This window comes from Drosophila takahashii, chromosome 2L (assembly GCF_030179915.1).
Source record: "Drosophila takahashii strain IR98-3 E-12201 chromosome 2L, DtakHiC1v2, whole genome shotgun sequence".
Taxonomy (NCBI): Eukaryota; Metazoa; Arthropoda; class Insecta; order Diptera; family Drosophilidae; genus Drosophila; species Drosophila takahashii.
Window position 1 is genome coordinate 4,488,571 of NC_091678.1, and position 27,757 is coordinate 4,516,327.

The 27,757-nt window shown below is 38.4% G+C and overlaps 1 protein-coding gene across 5 annotated transcripts; it reads right to left on the bottom strand.

Moving 5' to 3' along the window:
- Window positions 1-34: 34 nt before the first annotated feature.
- On the bottom strand, window positions 35-27,637 carry smog (G-protein coupled receptor 158 smog). Of its 5 annotated transcripts, none has more exons than XM_070219513.1 (14): window positions 27,281-27,636; window positions 13,499-14,465; window positions 7,470-7,709; window positions 7,353-7,411; window positions 6,750-6,869; window positions 6,604-6,684; window positions 6,200-6,548; window positions 5,741-5,809; window positions 5,279-5,680; window positions 4,412-4,606; window positions 3,149-3,276; window positions 2,626-2,737; window positions 2,245-2,265; window positions 35-1,939 (listed from the first exon to the last, which is right to left on the bottom strand). In XM_070219513.1, exons 2-14 carry the CDS (start codon window positions 14,306-14,308, stop codon window positions 1,742-1,744), a joined length of 2,784 nt encoding a protein of 927 aa, XP_070075614.1. In that variant the 5' UTR covers window positions 14,309-14,465; window positions 27,281-27,636; the 3' UTR covers window positions 35-1,741. The 5 variants fall into 5 exon arrangements, with proteins under 5 accessions (XP_070075614.1, XP_070075612.1, XP_070075615.1 ...); XM_070219511.1 differs by having other exon boundaries at window positions 3,149-3,330; XM_070219514.1 differs by lacking the exon at window positions 2,245-2,265 and having other exon boundaries at window positions 27,281-27,635.
- Window positions 27,638-27,757: the final 120 nt, after the last annotated feature.

Genomic DNA, 27,757 nt, shown 5'->3' on the forward strand with positions numbered 1-27,757 from the left:
ACATCTATCCCAAAAGTAAACACGTCACATTTGATCATTTATTTATTTTATTTAGTTTTGTTTTCTCTTTTAATTACAATGAACGAATATTATGAACACTATCACACTTTCAAAATGTATTCTGTTTCTTTTCCAATCGTTTTTTGTAGTTTCCTTTGCGCTGAGCCACTAATTTAGTTTGCCTCTCGGTTTTGTTTTATTGTAATGCTGATTACACTCATATATATGTATATATATTTATATATAATATAAGTTAGTTATATGTTTATGTATATTTCCCATAAATATTTTTTTATACACACACTTTTGATCAAACGCAACCAAAAGTAGGCTTTTTTTATTTTAATTATCATTTTGGGTTTCGCTTTCTTCTTTTTGTTTTAAATGCTCAATTTGTTGCATGCATGCTGTAAGTTTACCTAATTTAACCATTTGCCATGTTTTACTCGCTATATATTTTTTGTAGTGTATATAGAAATACTTTTTATAACCCTTATAAATGCCCATTTAACTGTACTATAGGTTTTCTATGGACTTGTTTTCCCCCTTCTTTTTTATAACGATCGCCTCCAAAATTTATTGCGTACATTTGAAATGTTTACACTTTGTGTGTTTTCAATACTCTAACACGAACGTTTATTTTTTCGAGAATAACGAATTTAAGATGCTCTGGATTGGGATCTGAACATTTTGGAGGAAATCTAGTAGTGTAATAATACTTGAGACAGAATTTGTTCGGCTAATGTTGTAAAAAAAAATGTACTTAAGCCTCTATTAAGCATTTTCCTATGATTTTCACTCTCGATGGGGAACTCTGTGTCTTGAAAATGTAACAATTTGTTTTTCTCTCTGCAACTCGTCTTCGTACATTGTGTATTTACAAAAAGTTTGCCCCGTTCGGATTTTGGATGGGAATGAGTGGGAATTACAAGTATACAATATATAATACAAATATATTTTAGTTTGTAAGATTAGTAAGACGTAAAACGTACGATAGTTATGAGGGAATTACTAGATTTAATGCCTATAAGCTCAAATTTACAACTGATTATTCTCTGTTTTAAAATGATTTTCGCTGTGTTTCCACTCTTTTCTATATCTCTAGCGATTGTAGAGATGCAGTAGATAGTGTTCGGTTGGCTTGAAAACAATAGGCAAATAATTCGAGTGTTAGTAACTATTGAGGAACTAAGAGGTAAACCAAAAACACGAGTATCAGGAATAGGATTATATTTGTTAATGTTTGTGGCTTTTGTTCTTACAGTTTTATCGTTACCTACACAGGTGGGCTCTGTTTTACCGCTCTACCGTTCGTACAACTTTGATCTATCAGTTTTCCCTATCATCGAAATCAATCGAACTCAAGACTGAGAGAAATCAACAAAGTAAAATCGTCTAAAAATTTATCAAAACTTTGTAAAACTTGACTGCTTTCAAGGTTCTTGACTTTTCGTTTCATTAAAAATAAAGTAATGTTTGTTATTGTTTGTGTTTTTGTGTGTTGCATCTCTTTTGTATGTTTCTTGTTGTTGGTTTTTCTTTCTTTGCGAAATTAAAGTAATTCTTTTATTGTTTGTGTTGTTGCGCTATATAATAACTATTTCTCACATACATATACATATTATCTACAAATACCAACATGTATCGTACCGTTTAATACTTATGTACAAATCTCTCTGATTGCTGGAATATCGGTTAGCTTATCCTTAATGATCCTGCGAATCGGTCTCCTTAGTTTTCCTTACTTTGAGTGCGAGACAACGGAGTGGGAGACCATCGAGTGGGAGAGCATTGAGTGGGATACGCCCGATATTTCGGCATAGGTGTCCGTGGGTCCTTCGGCACTGCAAACTGAGTCCTCGGGCGTTCGGGAAGGTTCCGCCTCGGTGATCTCAATGTCCTGATGATGCTTGTTGCTGCGGTGTTTGGCACTTAGAGCCTGCGGATTTAAGATATCTTAGTATGGAATTTCATAGTTCAGGGAACTGTAGTTTTTCGTAGTTTCGTGTGCAATCGGTTTTTGTTTTGGATTAGACATGAAGTGCTATCTATGGACGGACACATGCACACACGCAGACACACAAATGGGTATTGGGTTTTTTATCGGGGGACTTGGGTCTAAGTTTATAGACAAACGTGCGAGAAGTTCTTGTAATTTCTTTATTGGGGTTTAGCTTACAGTCACAACACAGATATTTTATAGGGGGTTAGGTTTTAGGTTTATGCTAGGCCGACAGTTCTTACCTTATCCTTGCTGCCCTTTTTCTACATTGAACATTGGTGGTTAATGTATTGTTTGGTTTGGTTGTGGTGGGATTCGAATATATTGTACATAGTCATGACAAGAACAATGATATTTATAGATGTATTAATATTAGTGGCAAACAATACTGAGAGTTCACATTGGAGGATCGAGAGAAAAAGAGAGTCGTAGACGGATAGAGAGAAAGATCTAGGGAGCTCGGGATAGGCAGCATAAGGTTTGGTATATCGTTTCGGTTGGAAGAGTTACAGCAATACCGATCTGGGTCACTGAGTCCTACAGCCAGGTCCCCCCGATGTCATGTACAGTGAGCACTATGGCTGGTGGACTACGCTGCTGCGGATGTGGTGACCCCGACTCACCTGCAGGGAGAAGCGGCGGTGACCCGCCTTGCGTCCGCCACGTCGCTTGCTGATGTGCGGATTGTCCTGCCTCAGAGTCTTGTTCTTCATAATCTCCAGTTGGGTGTACAGTCTGGAATCGGCAAGGTACATATTTAATATCAAAATATCAGTTTTGGAATACCCTATCAGATTGTACCTATGTTTTTTGGTGATCATGCATTATAGATTAGAGTCCTGCATGAGTCAATTTTTAATTTTAGTTAACTTTGATCACTTTTTCACTTGATTTTTTCATAAGGAAAAATAATTTAGAATCACCAAATAATTTGCTTAGTAATTCTATCACTCCCACTAACTTTTATTCTGTGTTTGTATTACTTGTTTTGTCCTTACGAGTGATCAAGTAAACCAAGTGATCTAAGTTAACTCACTTGAACTCACTCACTCTGTTTTCAAAAATTGACTTGTTTGTCAATTCAAGTGTACTCATGCAGGACCCTTTTATAGATACAAATAATCTCAACAAGTTTTTCTCTCGTACCTTTTGAGTTCGGCGCGTATGTCCTCGGGACTCATTTCGGATATGGTCAGCTCCCCGATGTCCGGATCGCCCAGACAGAGCCCGGCATATCCTCCGCCCAGCCGCTGGCCGGCGTCGTGTGACGTACCCTTGAAAGCATCCACAGGTAAACGTATTGATAGATCATACGCTAGCGAACGAACCTGCAAGCTATGAAGATGCAACAAACACCGCAAACCACACTCAGGAAGTCAAAACGGAAAATGGAGAACGGAAACGGAAATGGAAAAGTAACTCAAGAGAGAGCGAAAACAGAATAGAATAGATCTGTGCTGGAGAGTATGTATTTGATATGTATATGTAGTTTATAGATGTAGTTGGTGGGTGTTAGGTGCTCATTGGTTGTGATTGTTTCTGTTGTGGTGCTGGAAATGAAAAACAAAAGAAAATCAAAATAGGAAACTCAAAAGTTAAGAAACATGGACGTTAGCTATAAGAAGACTACTTAGACAGAGAATTTCAGTTTAAGATTATTCGGTTGAGAGAGACACAAAGACAGAGAAAGTTACTGTGAGGTAGAATTTTGGAAACACTAGTTTGGAGTTATTCTGGTATGCATATTGGGAATTTTGATAGGAAACCGATTTTTGTCATAGTTTGTAGTTTGATGTGTTGTGTTGGAGAAATCATGCAAAAATCACTGCTAAACATGCAAATAAAATTGCGTGCTAATTATAAGATCAAGTTCAAGTGCAATAGAATCAAACGGAAATAATAAGAGCTAAAAACAGTCAAACATTCTTAGATAAAACGAGACACACTTGCAGCAACTTCATAGCTTGACTAAAGTTTCAATTCAATGTTAGCTTAATACTAAAATTATGTTAATTTTCTCGATGAAACCAGAACAGGAACTAAAGATAACCATAACCAAATGAAATAATCAATTGTTTTTAGCAAAAGCAACAAAGCTTTTTTGATTGGGTTTCCCCTATATTTTTTTTTAATATTTTGTGTTGGCTAGTTATTAACAAAAATCGTTTCCTCAACCAATGTCTATACCAAATGCGGATGTCGATGACTATAATATGACGACCACGACCGCGGCAGACAGCACAAAGTGAATGGGGATGAATACTCTAAGCATATATATATATTCAATGCCCAACTAGGACGCAACGGTTCCTAATTAAATCTCAATGTGTTCAACACAAAAGCGTACTCGAACCAAGGAAACCAAAGGAAAATAAGTAAATTAAAATGCTTCGAACTCGTATCGGTTACCTGCTTGTGCTGATACCACAACTTTGGCACAAATATCAGGCCCAAGGCGAAGCTGTTCGTCAGCTGCGAGCGGATGAACAGGGCCAGCAAAATGGCGCTGGGACTCATTTCCGGCAGGTAGAGAAAGCGCAGAAAGTAGAAGCTCGACGAGACCAGGAACTCCAGCGTCAGCGCGGTCACCAGAAATTGCCGTTCCTAAAGGGGCGACGAACGAACGGAAATAGCTGGTTAATTCACTTGACCATTTGCCATTTGCTCTCACAATGTCACTTAAGTTTAGTTAATTAGCTGGGGAGGGGTTCCCTTTTAAAAATGCTTTCAAGTCGAAATTTAGCAGCAATTTGTTCAAAGGTTTTTCATTAATATTTAAAAACAAATACTAATTAACATTTAATTAGAAGATACAACTATTTTTCAAAAATCATAACACGTTTAAGCACAAACCTAAATTGTAATTTATTTAATTATTATCCATTTGATTTCATTGCTAGGACTTAAATTTAAATCTTAATAATTTTCTAGCAACAAAAGAAAAAGTCGTGTAAATTTAAGGAATTTTTCAACCATTAAAAATATTAACTAAAAGTGTCAAGACTTTAAACTGAATCTATATAATTTTTAGCAATAGGTGAATAAGTCGTATAAATTCCAAGATTTTTCTGTTTTGAAAATATCATCTAATTCAATTCATTATTAAGAATTGAAATAAAACCTTTATAACTTTTTAGACAAGGAGAACAAGACAATCTAAAATTTGTAATGTTTTTCATAGACTGATAGAAGCACCTTATCCTTCTTAATAGTTCAGTATAAAATTCTTCACCACAATCTGTTTGACTTTTGCACTTTACAGACTTAACATCTTACCCGGAACTGGGTGTTGGCATTCCGGCTGGCGATGGCCAGGTGGAGTCCGAAGCACAGGATGAGCATCTCGCTGGTCTGCGTGACCAGCTCCCATTTGAGCGGATGGCAGGTGTTCGTGTCCGCCTCCCGGAGACTCTCCAGCTGGGCACTTTCCAGGAGGTCCAGCGACGAGGCCGTGAAGGCGGCCATGTAGCAGATGACGGCGAAGACCATGGTGCCCAGATACTTGAGCAGATCCACGTCCCTCAGCACCCAGCGATGGGCCTTGCGGGTGCGGAAGTCCACCAGGTGGCGATAGAGCTTCAGGATGATGGCTCCGTAGCAGGTGATGAAGCCCAGCTCCCGGAGCCACGGTTCCAGCAGACAGCGCTCGGTGGAGGCGGGAAAGAAATGGACGGCAACCTGCAAGGGAATATGTTAGTGAAGAGAAGTGGGTGTCACACTTGCTCAAGGACCACTCACGGATGCATAAAGTAAAACAATGCCCAGCAGTATCGTCTCCAGCACAGTCCACATGCCCGAGGCAATGGCCTAAAAATATCAAAAAGTTTACTGTTTATAAATCTATTATGTTTTATAAAAATTTTCATCAAAAAATATCTATTAGTCGAATTTTATTTTTAAATTATATATCTTTTTAATTGTTCAGAATATAATAAAGATCGTTTTAAGATTTTCACTAAAATATTTTTGATCTTTAAAGAGTACTTTAATAATATTTCTTCTTTACACAAAAAAAAAAACATGTTCCCGTAAAATCGATATGGTCATGTAAATTTGTAAGTCAGGCAAAACCCATTTCGTTTTTATATGAAATACTTTTTTCGACCAGGTCAAATTAAAATTGAAATTAAAAATGTAAAATCGATCTACGTGTCATATCGATTTTTTTTTGGGTTTTCCCTTTATGAGTTTCTGTACCTTGCACTTTCTCTGCCGGAAGACAATCACGCCCAGGACGACGCAGCAAAGGATGCAGGCGCCCAGGACGATGGCCACCAGGAGACGCAGGCAGGCGTCCACGTTGAGCACCTCCTCCTCCTGGAAGGTGAGACAGACGCCGTTGCTGTCGCAGTTTGAGCAGCCTCCGGGACACGGAATACAGGAGTAGTTGTCATAGCCCTCGGATAGCTCGACGCGATCGCCACGGAATCCCTGGAGCGTGGAGTTGGGCAGGTAGTAGGATTCGCGGCACAGACAAGTGTACACATCCCTGGTGGCGGCGGGTTTGTTCTCGGTGAGCAGGCAAAAAGTGGTATTTCGATCGCAGCTGAAAGGATATAATTTTATATAGTTCTATATAATTTTTAAAGCAATTTACTAACCCATGACGACGACCGAAAACTTCCTCCAATCCATCGTTGCACACATCCTCATCGGCGGCAATAAAAGCAGCCGCCACAACTCTGAAAATATTTACCATAAATTACAAGTCATATGCCATATGGTTTCATATCGATTCGGGACTCACTTGATCCTGTGCTCGCTGAAGGATATTCGAAATGGCCAGAGCCAGCGACGCGTCAACAGGTTGCAGTCGCGGAACGGAGCCCCCCACTCCTGGGTGCCGTCCGTGCTGTTCCAGGCCGCACTGTAAGCGAGGCAAAACAAAAAACACATTTATGGGCAACTTTCCAAAATAATTCAGCCTGTGCATATGAGTATTGTGTGTCTAAGTGGCCTATATAAATTAAGCGATGGATATCTTCTAAGCCAGCTCAACAGCTTATTGAATTTAATTAGTTGTTAAATTTTAGAGGCTTTAAATAATCTCCTTGCATTTGTGTGCGTTTTAGAGTAATTAGTAATTAAATGTATTAGAGCTTTGTAATTATTTAAGTACCCTTGTGCCAAAGGATAAAATAAATTATGGGATCAATGGGCTTTAAAAGCTCTTTAAAGTTTATTTGGTATACATTTGTGTAAAGCGTATTTTATTCCGATTTAAGTGAATTAATCAAATATATTTAACATTTTTTTTAACCAGGACCTCTTACAAATATAAGAGCATACTTTTAAGGGCCCTTACAGAAACGCTCATTAAGAACTAATGGATTTTTTGCAACCAACTCACCCCAACTCCCGCCAATAGGAACCCAAATATGCCTTATTGTGCACCTGATCCGGTGGTATCTGCAAAAGGTAAACCCGATTAACTGGGACCCATTATCCCTGATTAGCGAGTGCATACCGTAACGTTATCCCTGAATTTAACGACCACCGTGTGAATGCTGGGCGCGGCGATGGCGAAGGCCAGGAGATTGTCGTCCTCGTTGAGGGCATAGCTGGCGATTCCATTGGCCCGGCGACTCACCTCCGCACGTGTCGGCTCATCGATGGTAATCGGTGTGTTGGCATTTGGGAATTTGCTCGATAAAAATTCAATAAACTGGCGTGCGGCATCCTCGGCGATGTCTGTGTAGTCGTAAAACTGCAAAATTCATAAAGGCAGATCATAATTAATATGTGGGAAGCCATAAATATATAATCTAAATTGATATTTAAGATTTGAAGATTTAAGAAAAAATAATAAAATAATGATACTTGTATTGCAATAAAACTTAAAGGTTATAAATGAATAATATAAATTCTTACTCAGCCAACCAAAATTTATTGCCACAATCATATTGGTAAAAAAGGTCTTGAATAAGTAATTTAAATAAGACTGCTCAGCCTGCAGAAACCGTGTGATTTGTGAATAAAAATTTGGAATTCCGAAAAATTACGTATACGCATCGGCTGCCCAGTGATTTAAGTGACCGGGCGGCCAGCTAGATGGACACTTCCCTTAGCCTGGGACCATTAATTATTCACCTGGCGTACAGGACACGTTTCACACAAACACCTTTTGTGCCAAGGAGTACGAAAAGTTTTGTTTCGACTGGGAAATAATAGGATTTAATGCCAACCCCAAAGGCTGTGGGACTGCCGAAATGTTTTTAATCCAAGTTTGTACAGCTCTTAACCGACCAAATGTTTGTACATAATTTACACGTTACAAGCAGCTCTCGAGATCTACGCACAAAAACTGAAAGGATGAGTGGAGGGGAAACTTTGATGACATCATTATGGCTTTGGGAAACAAAAGTAACCACAGGAGGAGGAACCACGGAGGGAACATGCTGTTGTCTGCGGGTGAGTCATGTAGTTGGGCAGGCACCTTTTGGCTTTTAAAACAAATATTTCCCATTAGCAGGGCTCTCGTTGATGAGCGACCACACTGCGTATACGCTACGGAAGCTACAAATAAATTGCCAACAAGCAACAGCAATATATGTACAAATGTTTGTGGATGTTCCCTAGAGTGTGTGTGTGTTATAGAGCTCCTTTTTTCATACATGTATGCAAATCTTGCGCCCAAATGAACATATCGAGGTAAAAGCAATCGGTGAAAGGTGCCAGGAGAAATGGCACGAGAGCGGTTCCGACCTACTCCCAGATAAAGCTATGATGGAGTGCTCTAAACACTCGTATATATGCCGTGTGACCATTATCATAAACCTTTGATGTACACTTGGGGCTGGGCAAAGAGTGTGATTAAATAATGGGTATTTTGGTTGGCTAGTTATACCCGTTACTCGTAGAGTAAAAGGGTATATTAGATTCGTGCAAAAGTATGTAACAGGTAGAAGGAAGCGTTTCCGACCCCATAAACTATATATATTTTTGATCAGGATCACTAGCCGAGTCGATCTAGCCATGTCCGTCTGTCCGTCTGTCCGTCTGTCCGTCTGTCCGTCTGTCCGTCTGTCCGTCTGTCTGTCTGTATGAACGCTGAGATCTCGGAAACTACAAAAGCTAGAAGGTTGAGATTTTCCACGCATATTCTTGGGCTTCCTACGCAGCGCAAGTTTATTTTAGCCGAGTGCCACGCCCCCTCTAACGCCCACAATCGCCCACTAACGATTTTAAAATGTGTCTGGCGCCCACACCTTTTAAGATTTCCGAGAGGTATAAATGCAATTTTGTTGTGCATATTTATACCTATCGAAATGTAGAAGACATTTTTCAAATCGGACCATTCATTAAAAAGTTATACGCAATCAAAATTTCTATATCTATCTCCCTCGCACTCCCTTTAGCTGAGTTACGATTATTAGTCGGGACACCAACCCGAGTACAGCGCTCGCACTGAGTGACGGGTATTAGATAGTCGGGACACGAACCCGACTATAGCGTTCTCTCTTGTTTTTTATATACATCTTCTGAAATTTATGTATTTAGATTTTAGTTTTTTATTAAAATTTATTTTCAAAATATTTGTATGTTATTTAATTTAAAAGCTTTAATTTCAAATTTATTTTGTATTTAGAAATTTAAAAAAATCCATTTTTTAAATATTTGAAAGAAACAATTTTTTTTAATTATTTAATTTCGTACCCAATAATTAATTTTTGAGTTCTCTAGAAAAAATATAATATTTTATAATATTATTTTCAAAATTTTCCCTTATTTGTATTCTTTTATATCCTTTTCAAAATGGCTGCCAGCACACACATACCCTTGCAGCTCACGCCCTTTTTTAGGGTATAAATGTATGTGGAAAACACTTGTAAATAGCGGCAGCAGCCGCAAAACACACACCGCGTGTGTGTGCAATAAAACATGCATACTTATGCAAACACGGTGTGTGTGTATGTTGGCAACTATGCCAAGAGTCTGGTCCACACAGACACACGCACAAGCACACACATATATAGAGAATCCTGGCTGCCAAATGAAATCAGTAAAGCGCGTTTTACTGGCTTTTTAATGTCCACTCCCCACTTTCCATTCCCCGCATTTCCATCTGCATTTTCCGGCATTGGCATGTACAAAATTCCTACTTATGACCATAAAAATATTTACATGGCGCAACTGTATGCTTCCTCATTGTCATTTGCATGTTTTTCCTTTTATTTTCTACGCTCTGCGCCTAATGAATAAAATATGTCAGACAGTGTTTTCCTTTTCCTTGTGTTTTGCTTTTTTTGCTTGGCTCAACTGCTGTTGACACTCGGCAAATCTAAGGGGCACACTCACAGACAGGCTTCACTGTACTTCTCCTGCATTCGTTACATTATTCAGGACGACAAGGCGAATGACATAAGCTGATTGCCACGGAAGTTGGCAGTTTGCAACGAGTGTGTGTGTCTGCTTTATTTATCGGATTAACATAAATGATTCTGTTGAGTGGCATTGGTTTTTAAATTTATGTCTCTATAAATAATAAACGCTGAGCTTTACTGTTAACTAAATTCGCTGTCGACGTAATTGGTTGTGGCGAGAGCGGAAAAAGTGGCCATTAATGCAAGCGAACTATTATTAATTGGGTGGTAATTTAAATTTGTACTAATTGCTTGGTTTTTTATCTCTTTAACATGTTATAATTACATTCATGTCAATTGACAAGCTTTTAATAAATATTAATTAAAATTCGGTGAGCTTTTTTAACATGTTTGTAGTTTTCAACAAGTATTAAAAGTCCTTGCACAAATTATAAGAAAATTAAATTTATCGTAATTTATTTTTTTGTGACCTTTCTGTAACTTTTATTAGGGACTTTTAAGTTTCAAAAAATCCGTACTAAAAATATAAAAGTCTCTTTTTTCTCAATGTCCTTTAAATCAGAAGAATGCGTGTCCAGCATCGCCAGCGAAATATAATATACAAAACAATTATTAATAACTTTGCAGCTTCAACATTGTTAGCAAAACAACACGCACACGCAGGATAACTGAAAAAAACCAAAGAGAAAGAGACGGGGGAGAGTGAAAAAGACAGGGAGACACACTCCAGCTGGAAGCGAGACAAAAGCCACCGCAGGCGACAGCAGCTACAGGAGCAACAGCAACAGCAACATGAGCAGCAGGAGCGGCAACAGGAGCAACAATAATCCTTGACAGCCATTCGACAAGGCGCTCGCATTTGACCGCAGGCCACAGGAGCGAGACAGGACTACTGGGTGCGAGGGGGACGGACAATGGCCAGGATAATGCCCAAGTTGGCAGCTGTCAGCCGATGTTGTTGTTGTTGCTGTTGCTGCTGCTCCTGTGCACCACATTTATTTATTATTTTTTTTATTTGGCCACACTCGAGATTCGAATCGCTCCGAGGATGCTACACAATATTTCTCATTCTTTTTTTGGCCTGCCCTTCTAATTACACAAAGGTCCCGATTGCGTCAGAGGATACTTAGTCGGGTAATCGATTCGTGCACGTCATGTATTGGACTCTGTTTACACCGCCGACTCATTGAATATTTATACTCGATTCGCTTAGCGGACTAAAAATAGCATCTCATCCCATTCCGAGGAGCTGACAGGCAGACAGCGGGAGAAAATCCCGTGTGGCAAGGAGTGGCTTAGAGTCCTTGGCTGCAATTGTCATGCAAATTCAATTAAAATATTGTGATGCGCCCACGTAAAGAAATTTTGTGATATACAAGGCCATTTAAATATTTCCATTTTCTAACGATTGTGCGGTTTTTTAAGGTCCAGCGAGGGTTTACACGGAGAAAAGATGGTTATACATCTTAATCTTAAATATTTTATTATAATAAGAAGAATTGCAATAACAAAATATTAGTTTTTTGAATTTTAAATTAATTTACAAAAACTTTTCTAAAGACTTCTCTGTTTAAAAACAAAATCCACTGAGATTCTAAATTTGTTTCAGTGTCTCAGGGTGCGACGGTGTATGGTCTGCTCACTTCATTAGCATCTCTTAATTAACTTGTACAAGAGGCAGCTTTATAAAGTAAAGGATCTAGACGAGGGGGGAGGTAACACACATGAACTGCTGTCAAGACAGGCCGCAACTCTTTCCAAAATCCCGCGGTTTCTGTGTAATACACCGCCCCTTAAAGAAAAAAGCAAAAACTTTCCTTCCTTCGCATCTACTTGCGTCAGCCATGTCGTATGCGTAATATTTTTACGACAATCAACAAGGTGGGGAGGTGAAAAACGGGAAAGGAGCTCACAGATTTGCGCAGAGATTTGTGTCAGCAGGAAAGAGCAGAAAAAGCAGAAGATACCGAAAATGGAGAAGCACCCAGAACTGAACACATTATATGGGTTGCTATCTCAGCAATTTTATTGATTATTCGCCAGTGCCGCGTTGGCAATTTCGTAAATTGTCGTTAATTGTCTCTACCTTGGATCGATGCGGTGTGCAAGCTGCACTCGTTCTCACAGAATGTCCGTCAAAAGTTATGAAGGCAACCGGAAGGTTGGAAGGTGAATACCAACCCCCTCTCCCCTTGCATTCCTTGCAATCCTCGCAATTTCTTTGATTGCTTCAAAAGTTGAGACACTAAATTGTAGCGCTTGCTTATTCCTGCTGCTGCTGCTCCTTGGAATTGCTTTTGATCTAAGTAGTTCTCGTGACTAAGTGCAAAAAGCTGAAACTTTCACCCCTCATCCTCTTGGGTGGCAAATTATTAGGTGGCGTTCTGTAGTGCCAGTTGTAAAGTTAAACAAAATGTGTACACTTTTCAAACTAGAAGCACCATTCGGCGGACTCAATTGGAGAAGTTCTGTTTAAAGTTGAGAAATTCTTAATTTGCTTCTGGAGTGACGAAAAACTTGATAATAAAGCTAATTAAATGACGCTTGTGTTGATTGAAACATTATAAATGGAATTATTTAAATTTTAAATATATTTATCATTATGAATTTAATGAATTAATTATGAATTTAACTTTAAAGTACTGAAGGATTTTTTTTATTTTTTTTAAGAAAGTTGTTTTTTTTCTGATTTAAATTTAGAATTGGTTAGATTTAAGCGGTTCTATGAAACTGTTTTTACTAAACTAACACCAATTAAAAATATTAAAGTTAATCAGATTTACTGCTCTTGCAATTTTTATTAATCCGTACAAAATTATTTCCAAATAACTCATATTTATACCGAAGGTTTTGACTTCAGATGGTTTTATAGTTAGTGATAAAGAATATTCATTATTTTGTTAGATAGAATATATTTCACCCCTCTCGGGTGAAATGGAAAATAGGGGTTTTAAAAGTATGCTACACAAAATTTTTACCCCCTCAACCCATCCGCTTAACTAAATCCTGGCTACGTCACTGTATAGTAATACATGTTAACATAATACCCCTAAAATAATAATTAATAAATACATAATTTATAGAACTAAAGATAAGAAATAAAATTCTCAGTAAAATTGCTAAAAGCTATAAAAAAGATAATGAAAATCTGCAATCTATATGGCCCACTTACCGGCTCATCTGGCTGCGTTTCCAGTACTCTGGGCTCGCACTTCTCCTCCTCCGCCTTCTTGCTGTTGGCTGCCTCCTTGGCCGCCGCTGTCGTTGATGTTGCCGCTGCAGGTGCAACGGCGGCAACTGGCGATGTTGCTGCTGCTGCTGCCGTTGTGGGCGTGGCACTGCGCTTACGCAAACGAAGGCGCTCCGCCCGACTGAGGACGGACACGCTGCTGACGGTGGGCGTTAGCTCGTCAAAGTCAAGGCCGTTGGCGTCCTGATGCAGGTGATACTCGTGCTCGTGCCCCGGGGAGGAGCCACTCGGTTGCAGGTGGGCCCGCTTGTAGTAGGCCAAAAGAGCATCGCGTCTGGTCTCGCGGGAAAAGGGGGTTGCGGGGGTGGCCTGTGGGTGGTGGGGGGAGGCTGTAACCGTAACGGCAACTGTGGCAAGGCCGACTATCAAAAGCACCAGCAGCGAATAGAGCGTGTTTAATTGTGTGCTTCTACTGGGCCTCCTAATGTTTTTACTCTTGATGTTGCTGCTGCTGCTGCTGCTGATGATGTTGCTCCTGTTGAAATTTGATGAGGTTGCTGTTGCACTATTTGTTCGTTGGTTCTGTTGCTGCTTTGTCAGGTGGTCTCGATCTCTGTGGCTGCTGCAATTGCTTTGCTGAGTGCTCTGTACTTGAGTATTTGTTTGATTTTGGTGGCATTTCTTTTGATAGTAGTTGCTGTTGCTGCTGCTGTTGCATTTGCTTTGCTGCATTGAACTCTGAGCGGCTTGTTCTTGTTGCTTTTTTGACTTTGTTGCTATGCACAGTTCCATATCACTGTTGTTGTTGCTCTTTTATTTTGGTTTTTCCTCTTGTTGTGGGGCAAAAAGTTCTTGTTGTTGTTATTGTTTTTGTGGTAGAAAAAGTTCCTCTTGGGAGTGGCAGCTTCGACAGGTGTAAACCAAAATTGTGGCACAGTAGCGCGCTCATCTGCAAAAATTAGAAAAGTTTTGGCTTTTGTTTAGTTGCGGCTTAGCAAGAAAATAAATTAAAAGTTTTTTGTACAAACATAAAGTGTAGCTAAAAACTTTATATTCAAGGGAATTCTAGAGTTGGTTACATAGTTATTTATGTTTCTATTTTATAATAATTTTATTATTTATTCAAGACATAAATTTCATATTTTCCTGCCATTATACAATAAACACAACCAAATTGACTGTAAACGATTGCCATGACCGTTTCGATTACTATTCAAATATTTGCGGTTTAATATTTTTTGACTCGCCCATGGATGCCAAATTAATTTCGACTGCATTCGCTGAGCAAATGTATGCCGTTTGCCACTGCATCAATTAAAAGGCCCACAACTAAAATCGCGACAAGAGACCGGAATCAGAGACCCGAATACAAAATCCACACTGACATTTCGACCACGCCCCTGCCAAATGACAATTTTTATTGCAACGCCAATTGGAATTTAATTGAGAACCCAGCAAAAACACTCGCTGATGACGTCCGCTAAATGTGGACCAAAAGACCAAAATAGATAATCGAGTGGTAAATGTGTAGTTGACTATAATCTACTCTTTAGAGGATAGCAAAACCATTTTATTTCTAAAATAAATTTAAATTTAAATCATGCTTGCACTGCATGAATTTTATATGTGCTCATAACTTTTTAAAGAATGTTACGATTTGAAAATGTTATTCCACATTTCGATAGGTATTAATAAACACAACATAATCATACCTATGGGTATAATAATAATAAATTATTTAAGACCATTAACCTAATTAGTTAATTTCTTATGCAAAGATAATTTATATATAATTTATAGCCAACACAAATTTTATGAAAACAAATATCTGCAAAAATTTAATAAAATGGAGTAGCAGTTAATAGAAATTTTAAAAGTCCAGAATATTAGGAAATACTAGAACAGAATTATGGTTTATGGAAACCACCCTCTCTACGGGACAATGCGGCAATTAAATCGTTTTAAATTGCTCGGTTCAGACAAACTTGTCTACAATTCTGTTCCACATTCCGAGTGGCACTCCCACACCCAGGAAATCATGAAAGCAGTGCAAAAAAGAATTTGCTTAGCCAGTTACGAGCTCCCAAGGGAATGGGCGTGGCATTTGCTGCACTCAAGTGTCGCCCGGCGGTATGCTATAGTTTTTTCTCTCTTGTTAAGCTCCCGCTGCTGTTGCACTTGGCAATTTGCAATTCTGATTTATGAATTTGCACAACGGGTGGGGAGTGAGGGGATATAAAGTGCGGTATTAGCCCGTCAATGCGATGACAGGCCGCAAATTGGCCAAACCATTTGGAGGACTACTATCTACTGCGATGTGCTGGAAGGCAAACAGGTGTAAAAACAATTTCCGCTAATTGAAATTAATTTTCATGGCTACGGTTGCAACTGCACGGAGGATGTAGGTCTCTTTTTCGGAGGGTCTGGGTATGGGTCTGGGTATCTGGGTCCGGATTTGATGGGGTGTGCGGGTGTGAAGGTGAAAGTCGGGAATAGTTGGCACATGCGCCATAAACAAGTTGTGATTACGTGATTTGGCCAGATGCCAGCAGCCAAGGGAAGAGTGAGGACGAACGGAAAAAAATAGTCTCCCATGTCCATTTAAGGTGAGATTCCTTAATTTACAATTCTTCAAGGATGTTCTAGCTGGCGAAAATATTTCAACAAATTTTTCTCTATGATATATGACTTTTCTTAGCTCCCTTTAATTAGTTTTTATTAAATAGCACTCATTTATTTATGAAAGAGAACAATTATTTTGGTTTTAAATTTTAAACAATTGTTAAATATAATTTAAGTTTTATCTTTATTTTTTGTAGACCTAAAATCAATTCAATATATTTTTTGTATCATAATAAATAAATAAAATAAATTTATTACATCAGAATTACCCTGAAAAACCTTAAAATATCGCTAATTAAATGATTTTCTTTCCAAAATGTATTTTTTTCAGTATGATTGGGTACTAAATTCGTGTGCTGCCAAGTTTATTTTCCCGTTTCGCCCTGTTTTTGCTGCCTGTTTTCTGCCTGGCTGGCTTCACCTGGCCTCACCTTGACACTCGCTCAACTGCAGCTAATGCGGCAAGGATGCGAGAATGTATCTCTGTCTCTGCCTCTGCCTCTGAATCTCTATCCATATCTATATCTGCATCTGAATCCGGGCGAATGTCTCTGTGGCCCATTCTGTTTTTCAATTAACCGGATTTCGGGTGTAGTTGCTGCCGTGTCGTGTTCATGTTCATGTTACACTGGCTGTCACCTGCTAGTTGCATGTTTGTAGTTTGCCATTTGCCGTTTGCAGTTAGCATTTACAACCCAATTGGCCACCTTGTTGGCCAACTGTCTTGACTTTGCTTTCGGGGACGGCAGTTCAAATCACAAAATACAAATACAAATCACTAACCGTTGGCAGACAGGCCACAGCGTTTCAATCGCAATCCCAAAGTGGATTTGTTGAGGTTGCTGTCAGCCTCTTTATTTATCTCTATTTGGCAACTTCGGTATGCAAATTTGATGGGCAAACAACAGAGCGATATTTTGTCATTTCCCAGCTGTTGAATATTTATATATTTTCCGGCAATTATTTTATTTCTGTGTGTGCAGAGCAATCAAAACCATATTTTGTGTGCAAACTGCCTTTGTAATTTGTGCAAAAACATGGGAAGAACGGCAGGAGATGGTCCACTTAAGAGGATTGGAATTATTATCAATTGTTTTAATAAACAAATATTGCAGTAGGTGGACTTTAATAATAATGTTAGTGGAATTTTCAGGGATTTATTAAGCACACACATTTTGATGCGCATGCCATAAATTTTAAAATGAAATAAATGCATGTTGGTAAGTATTTTGGAAAGACTATTAATTTAATTGACATTTTAAATTATTGTATTAAAGCTTCTTTGGAATAATGTTAAAGTTGCTGGCAGGCAGAATATTAGGAATTTAAATAATTTTTAGAACAAGAATACATTTTAAAATACATACATTAATCACAAACTCTCACTGGATTTATCAAATAAATTCGATTATTTGGTGGTACAAATAATACTTAAATTTCAATTTAAATTTATAGTCTTTAGAATGCTTAGAATGATTTTTAAGTTGCCTGGCAGGGGCAATAATAAGAAATTAATTCATTTTGGGGTATTATATTGTAGAGCAAGAATACATTTTAAAATAAATGCATAATGGATTTAGAAAATAAATTTGATTATTTGGTGGTAAGAATAATAATTAAATTTCAATTTAAATTTGTAGCATGAAGAATGTTTAGAATTATTTCCAATTTGCCTGGCAGGGGCAATAATAAGAAATTAAATCATTTCGGGGGATTAAGTTGTAGAACAAGAGTCATAATAAGGAAACCATGTGAAGATGGAATACATGGAATCCCGAGGCGTGTCTCAGGATGTAATGTCCTTTGGGCCATGGCAACATAATGAGCTAAAAATAGCAAAGGCCGTCGCCGACCGGGAGCGAGCGAGACAAAGAGTCGGGTGCAAGGGAGACAGAGCAAAGAAGACAGAAAACAGAGGACAACAGACAAGCGACAAGAGCGCTTTTCATTAGACAAATGTTATTTCGCACACACGCACAGAACGAGAGACAAAGCTGGGGCGTGAAACAATCAAACAATGCAACAAAGCCGCACAGCACACACACTCCCGCACACTAACACACAAAAACACACACTAACACACACAAAATGGTTAACAATTAAACAATGAGAGAGCAACAAGCAAAGCAATTGCAGAAGGAGCGCCGTGGCATAATAATAAGGAGTGCCGCTGACAGGCTCGAGGACAAATTGTTCGCCGGTCTCGAACTCTCGCACCCGCAGAATTCCATTGTCAAAGTCCCGCTTTGCTTAAGTCAGCAGAGCAAGCAGCCTAGCCACCAAGCCTCCTAGCCACCTAACCACCCACAAGACCACCCAGAGCCACCCTACCTACCATCGCCTCCCCCTAACCCAGAAAACCCCGAAAAGCCAGAAAATCAGACAGCATCGCTTAAAATCGCTTGAAATCGCTTCCCTTGTGCCTTTGTCGGGACATTTTCGGCTAAAAGCTTCGAGTGCCGGTCCCAAAACACTTTTCCAATTAGGCTTTTCTAGATAAATTCAGCCATTTATATAGATACAATATGTAAATACAGTGAACGCTCGAAATGCTTACTTTTTGAAGCTTTTCAAATTTCTTTTTCATATCATCTTATTTTAAAAATTGTAATAGCTTTTTCTTTTAAAGATGATTATTAAATTTGGGTTTTTTATTGTGGTATAGTATTTCTTGGTTTAATCACTACATTATGTATTAGATAAATTAGCAATAATATGATAGGATATGATGTATGAATTATAATAAATTTTTTTTTACAAACATGATGACTAAAATTGCTTTTTTTGTTAAAGGTATTTCTTTGTATTAATCACTCTACTTTAATTATAATTAAATCCAATAATTATTGGATAAATTAAAAATAAGGAAACTTAAAAGCCAAAAAAACCCCAGTAATTTGGAAAAACCTTCCAGATCATAAAACCCACTTTTTTTTAAACCCCTCCAAATTAAAATACATGCAAATTCGAATTTCCCAGCCAACACTGTATAATGAACAGGGAATAAAGAATTACAAAGAAGAGACAGCACTGTAATGGCTTCGCTATTTTTTTGGCAACGAGGGCGGGGTGGGAGGAAAGGCACCCTCTGCAAAACCCTTACAAGGACGCGGACATTGTTGTACAACAATCATTTTAATCACTTTTCAGGGTCTGGCGCCGCTCTTTGTTGTTCTTAGGCTCCTTTGCCGAATGGCCCAGTTTTTTTTTTTGTTTTTTTTTTTGTACTTTTTGGGAAGAGTGTTTACATGCACAATTTACTCAAGTGGCGCTAGTGTTTATATCATTAAAAGTACGACCTTAGAATCTCGTTTTTGAATAGATTGTTGGATTGCTATCTGTAGAATTTATTGTTATTTTTATTAACTTACAAATGTAGAGAAAATTATAGATACAAAAAATTTTTTATGATTTTATTTACATCATCAAACTTGATACAAAAAATGAAACAACAAACAAAAAAAAAATATTATACCTATTATTTCCTCAAGCATATTATTTGTCTGTGTTTTGGGTCTCACTCTTGATAAAGAAATACCCCTTCGAAACGCCCAGAAAAGGATCCAGCCGATTTGCTCATCTGCCCAATAATAAATGATGCCCAAAATTAGCAAAAATAACCATATGGAGGATGCGCATACATTTTTCAAATTACGATTATTCATCATTCATTCTGCTGTGCGTGGGCAGACTTATATTATAGGATATTTATAAGTATACAAATACAAGTATATGTATTATGCCTCCATAGACAAGCGGCTCTTTGGCCGTAATCTACTTGGCCTACTTGGGCTAAGTGCGCTTTTAGATAAAGTCGCTACCGAGTCGGCTTGGCACGCACAAGCGGAAAAGGAAAAGGGGGGCGGTGGGCGGGGCAGGTTCACTTCAAAATGTCGAAGGACTAAACCATGTGACTGTATGAGTGTGTGTGTGTGGGTGCGCCTAATGTTATGCTACGGCATAATTTGTTGCTTGAAGTGAAAAATTGTCAAGCACACTCAACGTTTATATACAGCAACAAAATTGAACTTTTCGAGGTCATAGCTTTTTATTAGCTTTGTTGTTGGCCCTGGCACAAAGGTTGGATGAAAAGCAGGAAAGGGGGTCACACAGTGGATCCTACGATAATTTAAATTATAAATTAAAGGGTTCTTTCGTTTTTAAATGAGTATATTCCTTAATTAAATAATTATTTTAATTTTATTGACACTGAAATCCAATAAAACTAAGTGACTGATTTATTTTTATTTCGATATTTATCTTTAATTTTATTTTGTATCATATTTAAACAATCTCCACTGTACCGGATGTAGAAGCTCTCAAATTTGGTCACATCAAATCCATAGTCGGCACACATTTTCCTGTTTATTTCGCTTGGAGGAGCGTAAAAAAGTGGCGCTTCGATTGCTGTTTCGATTGCTATTTACAAACAACGCCTTTGCCATTTTCCATTTTCGCTCTTCACACAAAAGTTCAAATTTCACTTGATTTTATTTCGATTCATTCTATTTGTGCAGCCTGTTCGGCTCCTTTCCCCCCGCATCCTTCTCCATTTTCCCGGGCGGATCGGAGCTGTGTACAACATGCATCCAATATGTGTATCTAAAGTGCAGTCAAGCGGCAACAGAACATGGAAAATGTGGAGGGGGAGGTGGTGAGGGGAGCCGGAAAAGTACGGGAAAATTCCCATTCTCAGCTGATGTCATTTGAGGCTGAGCCGTAGCCCATGGCAATGTCAAGTGGGCGTTGTGGCTGTGGATGGCTCGACTTAAAGGCCACATTTAATTGCATAAGAAATTGCAGTTCATAAATATCTTATACCGAGCTTTCCCCACCAGATGGGCGGTCCTTTAAAGAAGACCTAAAGACCATTATTATGCAGGACAATGGGAGGCCAGATGATCCGATATCAATGACAATGCAGCCAGATTACGGAGGTGAATGGGCCAACCAGTTTGTTTTATTCAAAGTGTTGGCCAAGCATTTACGTTTTGTTTGAGTAGATTAAATTTATAGATTCTTCAACGAGGAATATTATACGGTTAAGGTTAAGTGGGATAATAGTTTGATAACATTGTAGGCAGATGACTGATTTATTCAAGCTAAAAGATTAAGATATTTATAGAAGGGAAATTATTTAGTTTTAAACGGGAAAAGCGGGAAAAAAATAATATGAAACGTAGATCAATTTGATGTTTTAGCTTGAGATGCTCGTAATTTAAGTTGCCATATTGCTTATTGCTCTCTTTTTCGCAGTCACAGAATCTCATAGATGCGTATAAATACCATACATTTACCATGCACATGTCGATTTGATACCGGTGTGAATTTTTGGTGTGTAATACTAATATTATAGATTTCCTTTTTATAGTTTTACAACTTTAATTTTTCCCCTTGACCTATCCCAACATTTTCCATTTGTATTTTTCTTTTTCCTCGGTCTACTTAACTTCCATAAAAATGCAAGGCACTGCTTAACTTTAATTGCAATTTCTTCTTCAGCCAACATTTTCCTTTCGGTCTGTATCCTTAACATCCATTACCAACTACCAGATCCAAATTAAATCCATACAATACCAACACATAAATTACAATCTCTGGCTAATTAGTTCTTTTTCCCAGCCAGCCAGACAGACGAAGATTCCTACGAGTTCTGCCAAACTTTTCTCCGCTTTCCTAATCTCTTTTTCCCCCGCTTTTGTTTTAAGAAATCCACTTCCATCCCATTCTTAACATGCAACAGGCATTCCATTCACCCTGCTCCCTGACCCCAAATCCCGGGATGAATCTTGGGGGCCAGGCCAAGACAATAAAGCCAACTGCCGTCCGTGAGACCAAACAAAGCAACAGCGACGTGGCACCACATAAAAAGCACCATAAAAAAAAACAGAATAGGGCGGGGAGACTAGAGCACATAAAACCGAACAATTGCCAAAAATCAAATGTGACAACTTTTACCAAAATTAAAATCAGCAAAAGTGAAGCCAAAACAGAGAGACGAAGAAAACAGGATATAAAGGAGGAAGGACATGGGTATGTGGCTGGTTGCTGGTGGGTGGCTGTTACATGGGTGTGTGGCCCATAAAGAGGGAGGAGTGATGGCTCCGGTCCGAATCATTGATGCCAAACGGAAATGTGCGCACTTTCAAGAAGTGCACTAAAAATGGCGACGAGCACTTCCGTTGATGGTTCGTCGGGCCCTAGATGGGCACTGTTCTGGTCTCCGGCACACTGACTTGGACTTGGACTCCGCCTTGGTCTTGTACTTGTGCTTGTACTTGGACTCCGACTAGCCGAGGACAACTTCTTGGCGTCAATAAAAAATGTGTCTGTAAACAAGGCGTCTAATATCGATGGGGGAGGTGCCATAGAATGGTAAAGCTTTACCTTATTCACACAGAGGAAACTTTGTTCTTAACTGTCAGCGGTGCTCAAAGAAATCTTTACATATTTTATATATCTACACTTAAGGTGGGTCAAGAAATGGTATAAAATATAGCTGGACTTGAAGTCGAACAATTTCCGAGAAAGAGAAATCGCAAAAAATTACCTTATTTAATATCAATTTTACCGGTATTGCATGTTAAAAATGGTCTGAGAACTTCCGAATGAGAGAAATCCGCAAAAATACATTATTTAATATCAATTTTACCGGTATTGTACGGTCAGAGAATTTCCGAGAGAGAGAAATCGGCAAAATTACAGTATTTAATATCAATTTTACCGGTATTGCATGGTAAAAACGATAGAAATTTACCATGCGCATATCAATATGATCCGGTCTTGATTTTTTTGTGTTTTTAAATTAAAAATTTTTTGGAAATACCGAAATAAATGTCTAAAATTGAACCACTGTGAAATGGAAACTGAGACGGCGACTGGCCTTTGGACTAGTGCCTCCTTCTGTTTTTCAGACACAAACCTACAAAAAAAAGTGAAAAAAAAACTAGAGGAAAGCAGAATGAGGAAAACAAATGTTCGCATGAAAGTTGAATGATGCAGAGCAGACGGAAAATCAGGAACGCAGCACGGCCACTAAAGAGGAATCGGAATTGCAGGCCACGTCCGAGTTTGAGTCCGTGTTTTCACTTCAGATCTCGGTAGCCAGTGTCATTGGGTATGTAAACAAGCGGCGTTTTACAAGTAATTCGAAATTGCATTTAAAGTGACTTAAACACTTGACATCGGACAGCATCAGAGAGGATGAACAGGCCTTCATTAGCGCAGCTTGTGCGCACAACATGGCGTATGATTAATACGGGGCCACAAGACGGTAATGAACATCATCGCATCCTTCCTGGCTTCTTGGGCGGTGGCTAATTGCATAACAGCAATCCGGAATTGAGGAATGGCGGAACAGCCGAGCCTCGGAACCGGAACATTACGACCGGGTTCACTTGAGCAGAAACGAAGCGTTTGGCCTGGAAACAGGCAATAAAATTTGGTCAAAACGCCAAGGCAAGGCATACAGATAAGCGTCAAACAGTTCACACATTTTCATACCAATACCAAAATGCCACCCTTCGCTTTTCTGCCGCTGAAAATGCGCTCAAGCGTGAATATTAAACGTTTGCTTAGAAATGCGAGGCAACTTGCTACGAGCTACCATTTCATCCCCCGAAACTTTTGTCCAGGCGACATGGTCCCAGTGTTTGGCCAAACTTTTCGCTTGGCCAAAGTTCTGGCCAAAGGCAAAAGTTTGCCGGGCGAAATGGAAATGGGAATGAAAATGAATATGGAGAGCAGATATGTAAATACCCGTGCATGTGCAAACGGGAAGTTGCAGATAGCTTCGGTTTGGTTAGGCAACGAGCTGGAAGATCGCTGCCCAGCAATTAGAGCAGTTCACTGCGATTTCAATTCGGGATAAGGATTAAATGTAACTGAATGTTTGGAAAATATTCCCGAATTCATTTAAAAAAATTAAAATAAAATTTTAAAAATATAAATAATATAGTTTAAGTAAATCGGGTTTATATAATAACAAATCATGGAAATCTAAGCAGTGCCTGATTATTTTCCATTTGTCCAATCACACAACATTAGTCATTTAAGATATTAAACCCAAAATCAATAATAAATTAAATAAATTATAAAATAAATTATAAATACAATTTAATAGCAGGCTTCTATTAAGTTTACTGAGACAAAATTCGGATTAAATGAATTGCAAACAAATGGATATTAATTTTAAGCTTTTATATGCTTGTTTGGCTTTATTACACACAGAAATAGAGTGCAAAATGAAAAATGTATTTTATAAAATGTTTCAACGTAGAAAATTTTCAAGAAATTAGTGGTATAAATTATTTAAGTGGACAGAAAAATTATTAAAAAAATAATTATTTAGTGTATTTAATATCTTAAGTAGTAGAGACCCCTAAAATATTTTTTTGTGTTTTTTTATGTGTAGACAATTTCTGAACTGAATTAAAATCGTGTATTTTCTGAGAACTTCCTCCTAAAAATACAACGCCAAGGACAACTTTGCAGGGTGGTTCATTCCTGTACATATACATATACACAATCCACGCATATCCCTGCACACATTTGACTGCCCAAAAATTTCTTTGCTTTGATATGAAAAGGTGAGCTTGGCAGTTCGCTGCCCTGGCAATCCGGTTTTGATCTTTGCAGCGTAATAATTCCCCCTCGAAAGCCGTCTCGCTTCTGTGCTAATCACAGAGCGTGTCCTTGAAAAGGACCACTCCCCAATTCACGGGGACAACAATATTAAATCCTGTGAGGCCAGTGGCAGGCTCTTTAAATCGCAAATTGAGCTGCCAACGGAATGCAGGCCCGTTTTGTGCATTAATATGCAAAGCACGCGGCACGTCATTAGTGGAGGTTTGTGACGAAAGGGGGTGGCTCTGTGGCCAGGACTCCGGCAAGGATATGGATGTGGATGTGGGCGTTGGTGTTGGTGAGTCAACATAATGAATTATGCCACGCCTAACGAGTACACAGCAGCCAGCACAGCCCAGCACAAAAATCCAATAAAAATTCAATAAATTCCCCACAATACCAGCTACAACTGCGGTTAAAATAATAGCTACCTATTAAGAAAATAATACGTATAACTAAAAACTGGATTTGAAATAGTTTTCAGATTGGAATGACCCCAATTCCCATCCTCAGAAGCTTCGATGATAAAAGTATTCTCTAAAAAGGACTTCTGTTGTTTGAAAGTTATGATTTTATATCAAAATTTTAATATGGAACAAAAACATCGGAATGTATATTTTGGTATACAAATGTTAAACAGTAAAACTATTTCATATTAAGAGCTGTGATGGGTTGAAATGTTTTAAACATTTTAAATAAAATGTATTCATCCATTTAAGTCGAATTAGGCACTATTTTTACTCAAAATATCTATAATTTTGACCGCTCCTGTAACTCCTGTGTAAGAAAAGTGTGGGCTATGGTTGATAGGTGTGTGGTTGCGTTGAGGAATTGCACGTGGGGCGCAGTGGGAAATAGTCCTGGCCTATTGCCGCACATGTGCTGACAAACAAAGCCAACATAAGTCCGAGTGGAAAGAAAATACAAAAAAATACACATAATTTACTTTTCAATTTTCTTTGCATTGTGGGAGGCGCTGAAGGATTGGTAGTGGGCGTGGCGCGGTTCATGTGGCAGTGTCTGCGTGAGCGGCGCCTATAAATAGACAGTGGGAATGGCGAATGCCAAAAGCGACAACCGGAAGTCGCAGGAGCCGATGATATATGGCCTGGAATTATGGGAGTGTGGGCTGCGTAAGGAACCAACTACTGAAGTGGGCAACAAATTGAAAACAAACAAAATAAAATAAATGGCCAACCTTTTGGGTTGCCATTGAAATATTACTCGCATTAAAATATGTTGTAACTGGCAAATATTTAAGTTATGGCAATCTCGTATAGTATTATTATTTTTGATTATTACTATTGTTTTTAATTTTGTTTAGTTTTAATAAAACTTTCTAAGTAATATTATTAAGATGTCCGTAAAATGAGAATATACTTGGCTTTGAACACTTTAACACTGCATATTAAATGAGAAATAAAGGACACCCAGTATAGCATAGCCCCAAACTATTAAGATTATATCTTCATCCACAAGCCATAAAGACCTTCTATCTTTTCCTTTTCGCTTTGACCGCTCAATATTAAATTTCATAAAAATTGTGCGTGCCTATTTCCGTAGCCGACTCCTCGTCGTCTTCATCCTTTTGCTCGGCCACGTCCCTCCATATGCTGCTCGTAATTAATTTACGACAAAAATAGGGTTAATATCGCCCAGGACACTGGGATATATAGAGAAGCGATGGCCCGACCTCCCGGTTTCATATCGGAGATTCCCCGCTCCTGTCAACACAGTCATCAACTGTCTGTCGCTCAAATTGCTGTCACTGCGGAGGACATGGACGCGGATGTGGACGAAAAGGAGGATGCGGATGCGGATGCGACGGCGGAGCGGTGGATGCGGTCGCGGACCTTTTTCCTTCCTTTTGCGAGATGCCTTCAGGCAAATGATGCCTATTTGATCGGGGCCAAAGGATAAACAAAACGAGCGAACAACGCATCGCAGCAAAAAAAAGAGAGATACTATGTATAAAATTTAAAATACCCAGCATTTATGTCGAGTATGTAACAAGATACGTTATATGTATTGGCCTTAAGTTTGATTTTTTCAGTAAAGGTCTTTAAACACCCAAATTTTTTCAACGCTTCCGCAAAATTGTTTTTTCAAAATATTTCTCCATTTTTAAAAAACCTTTTTAAAATACCACTTTATAAAAATATACTACATGAAAATAATAAATAGGTAATCCCCATATAATCAAAACAAACATGCAAAATATTTGATCTCCTGTCAGTTTTTAAATTTTAAAGAGTTAATGCAAAAAAATGGTTTCTTGAGCTATATGTAAAAAATTACCAGAAATTATATTTATAAAAACAATAATATTAAAAAAAATGTTAAATAACGAGTCTGGAATATACCCCAAAAATTTCAAAGAGTACTAGTGCTGGGTAGAAAAAAGAGGCTCGAAATAAAATGAGAAAACGTTAAAGGAAAAGGAAGCTCAAAGGCAATGGGTCGCCCCATTCCATGGGGCCAAATCCGAAGTCAGTAAGACAGCGACGACATACTAACCTAAAGTTATAGGCCCGGGTCAGCAGTTGCCAGTTACGCCTTTTCCATGGTTAACCAATTCACTTTTGTCGCTCGCGTTTTTTTTCTCTTCTGGCCTGGTGTATTTCGTATTTATTTTATGCCGCTTCTATGTAAATTTTTATGAGCGCGCACATCAAACAAAATTAATTCTAAAAATGGTTGTTGATTTTGTATCGCTTGTAACTCGGTTATTTCGTTGGTTGCAGTTGGTTTTACGCGGGCTTTATGAAGAGGGTTTTTGGCTAGTAAATCTAATTATGCGCCGCACTCTTTTGATATTTTCATTTGTTGATTTTCAGTATTGATTTTAGATGATTTTTGCTTTCATCAGATGGCGAGTAGTTGTTGGCAAATTGAATCAGGAAAACTAAGTGGAGATTTTAAAATAATAATAATAACATTTATCACTGCTCTTAATGCACAAATCCCACAACACACAACGCTAAGTATATAAAT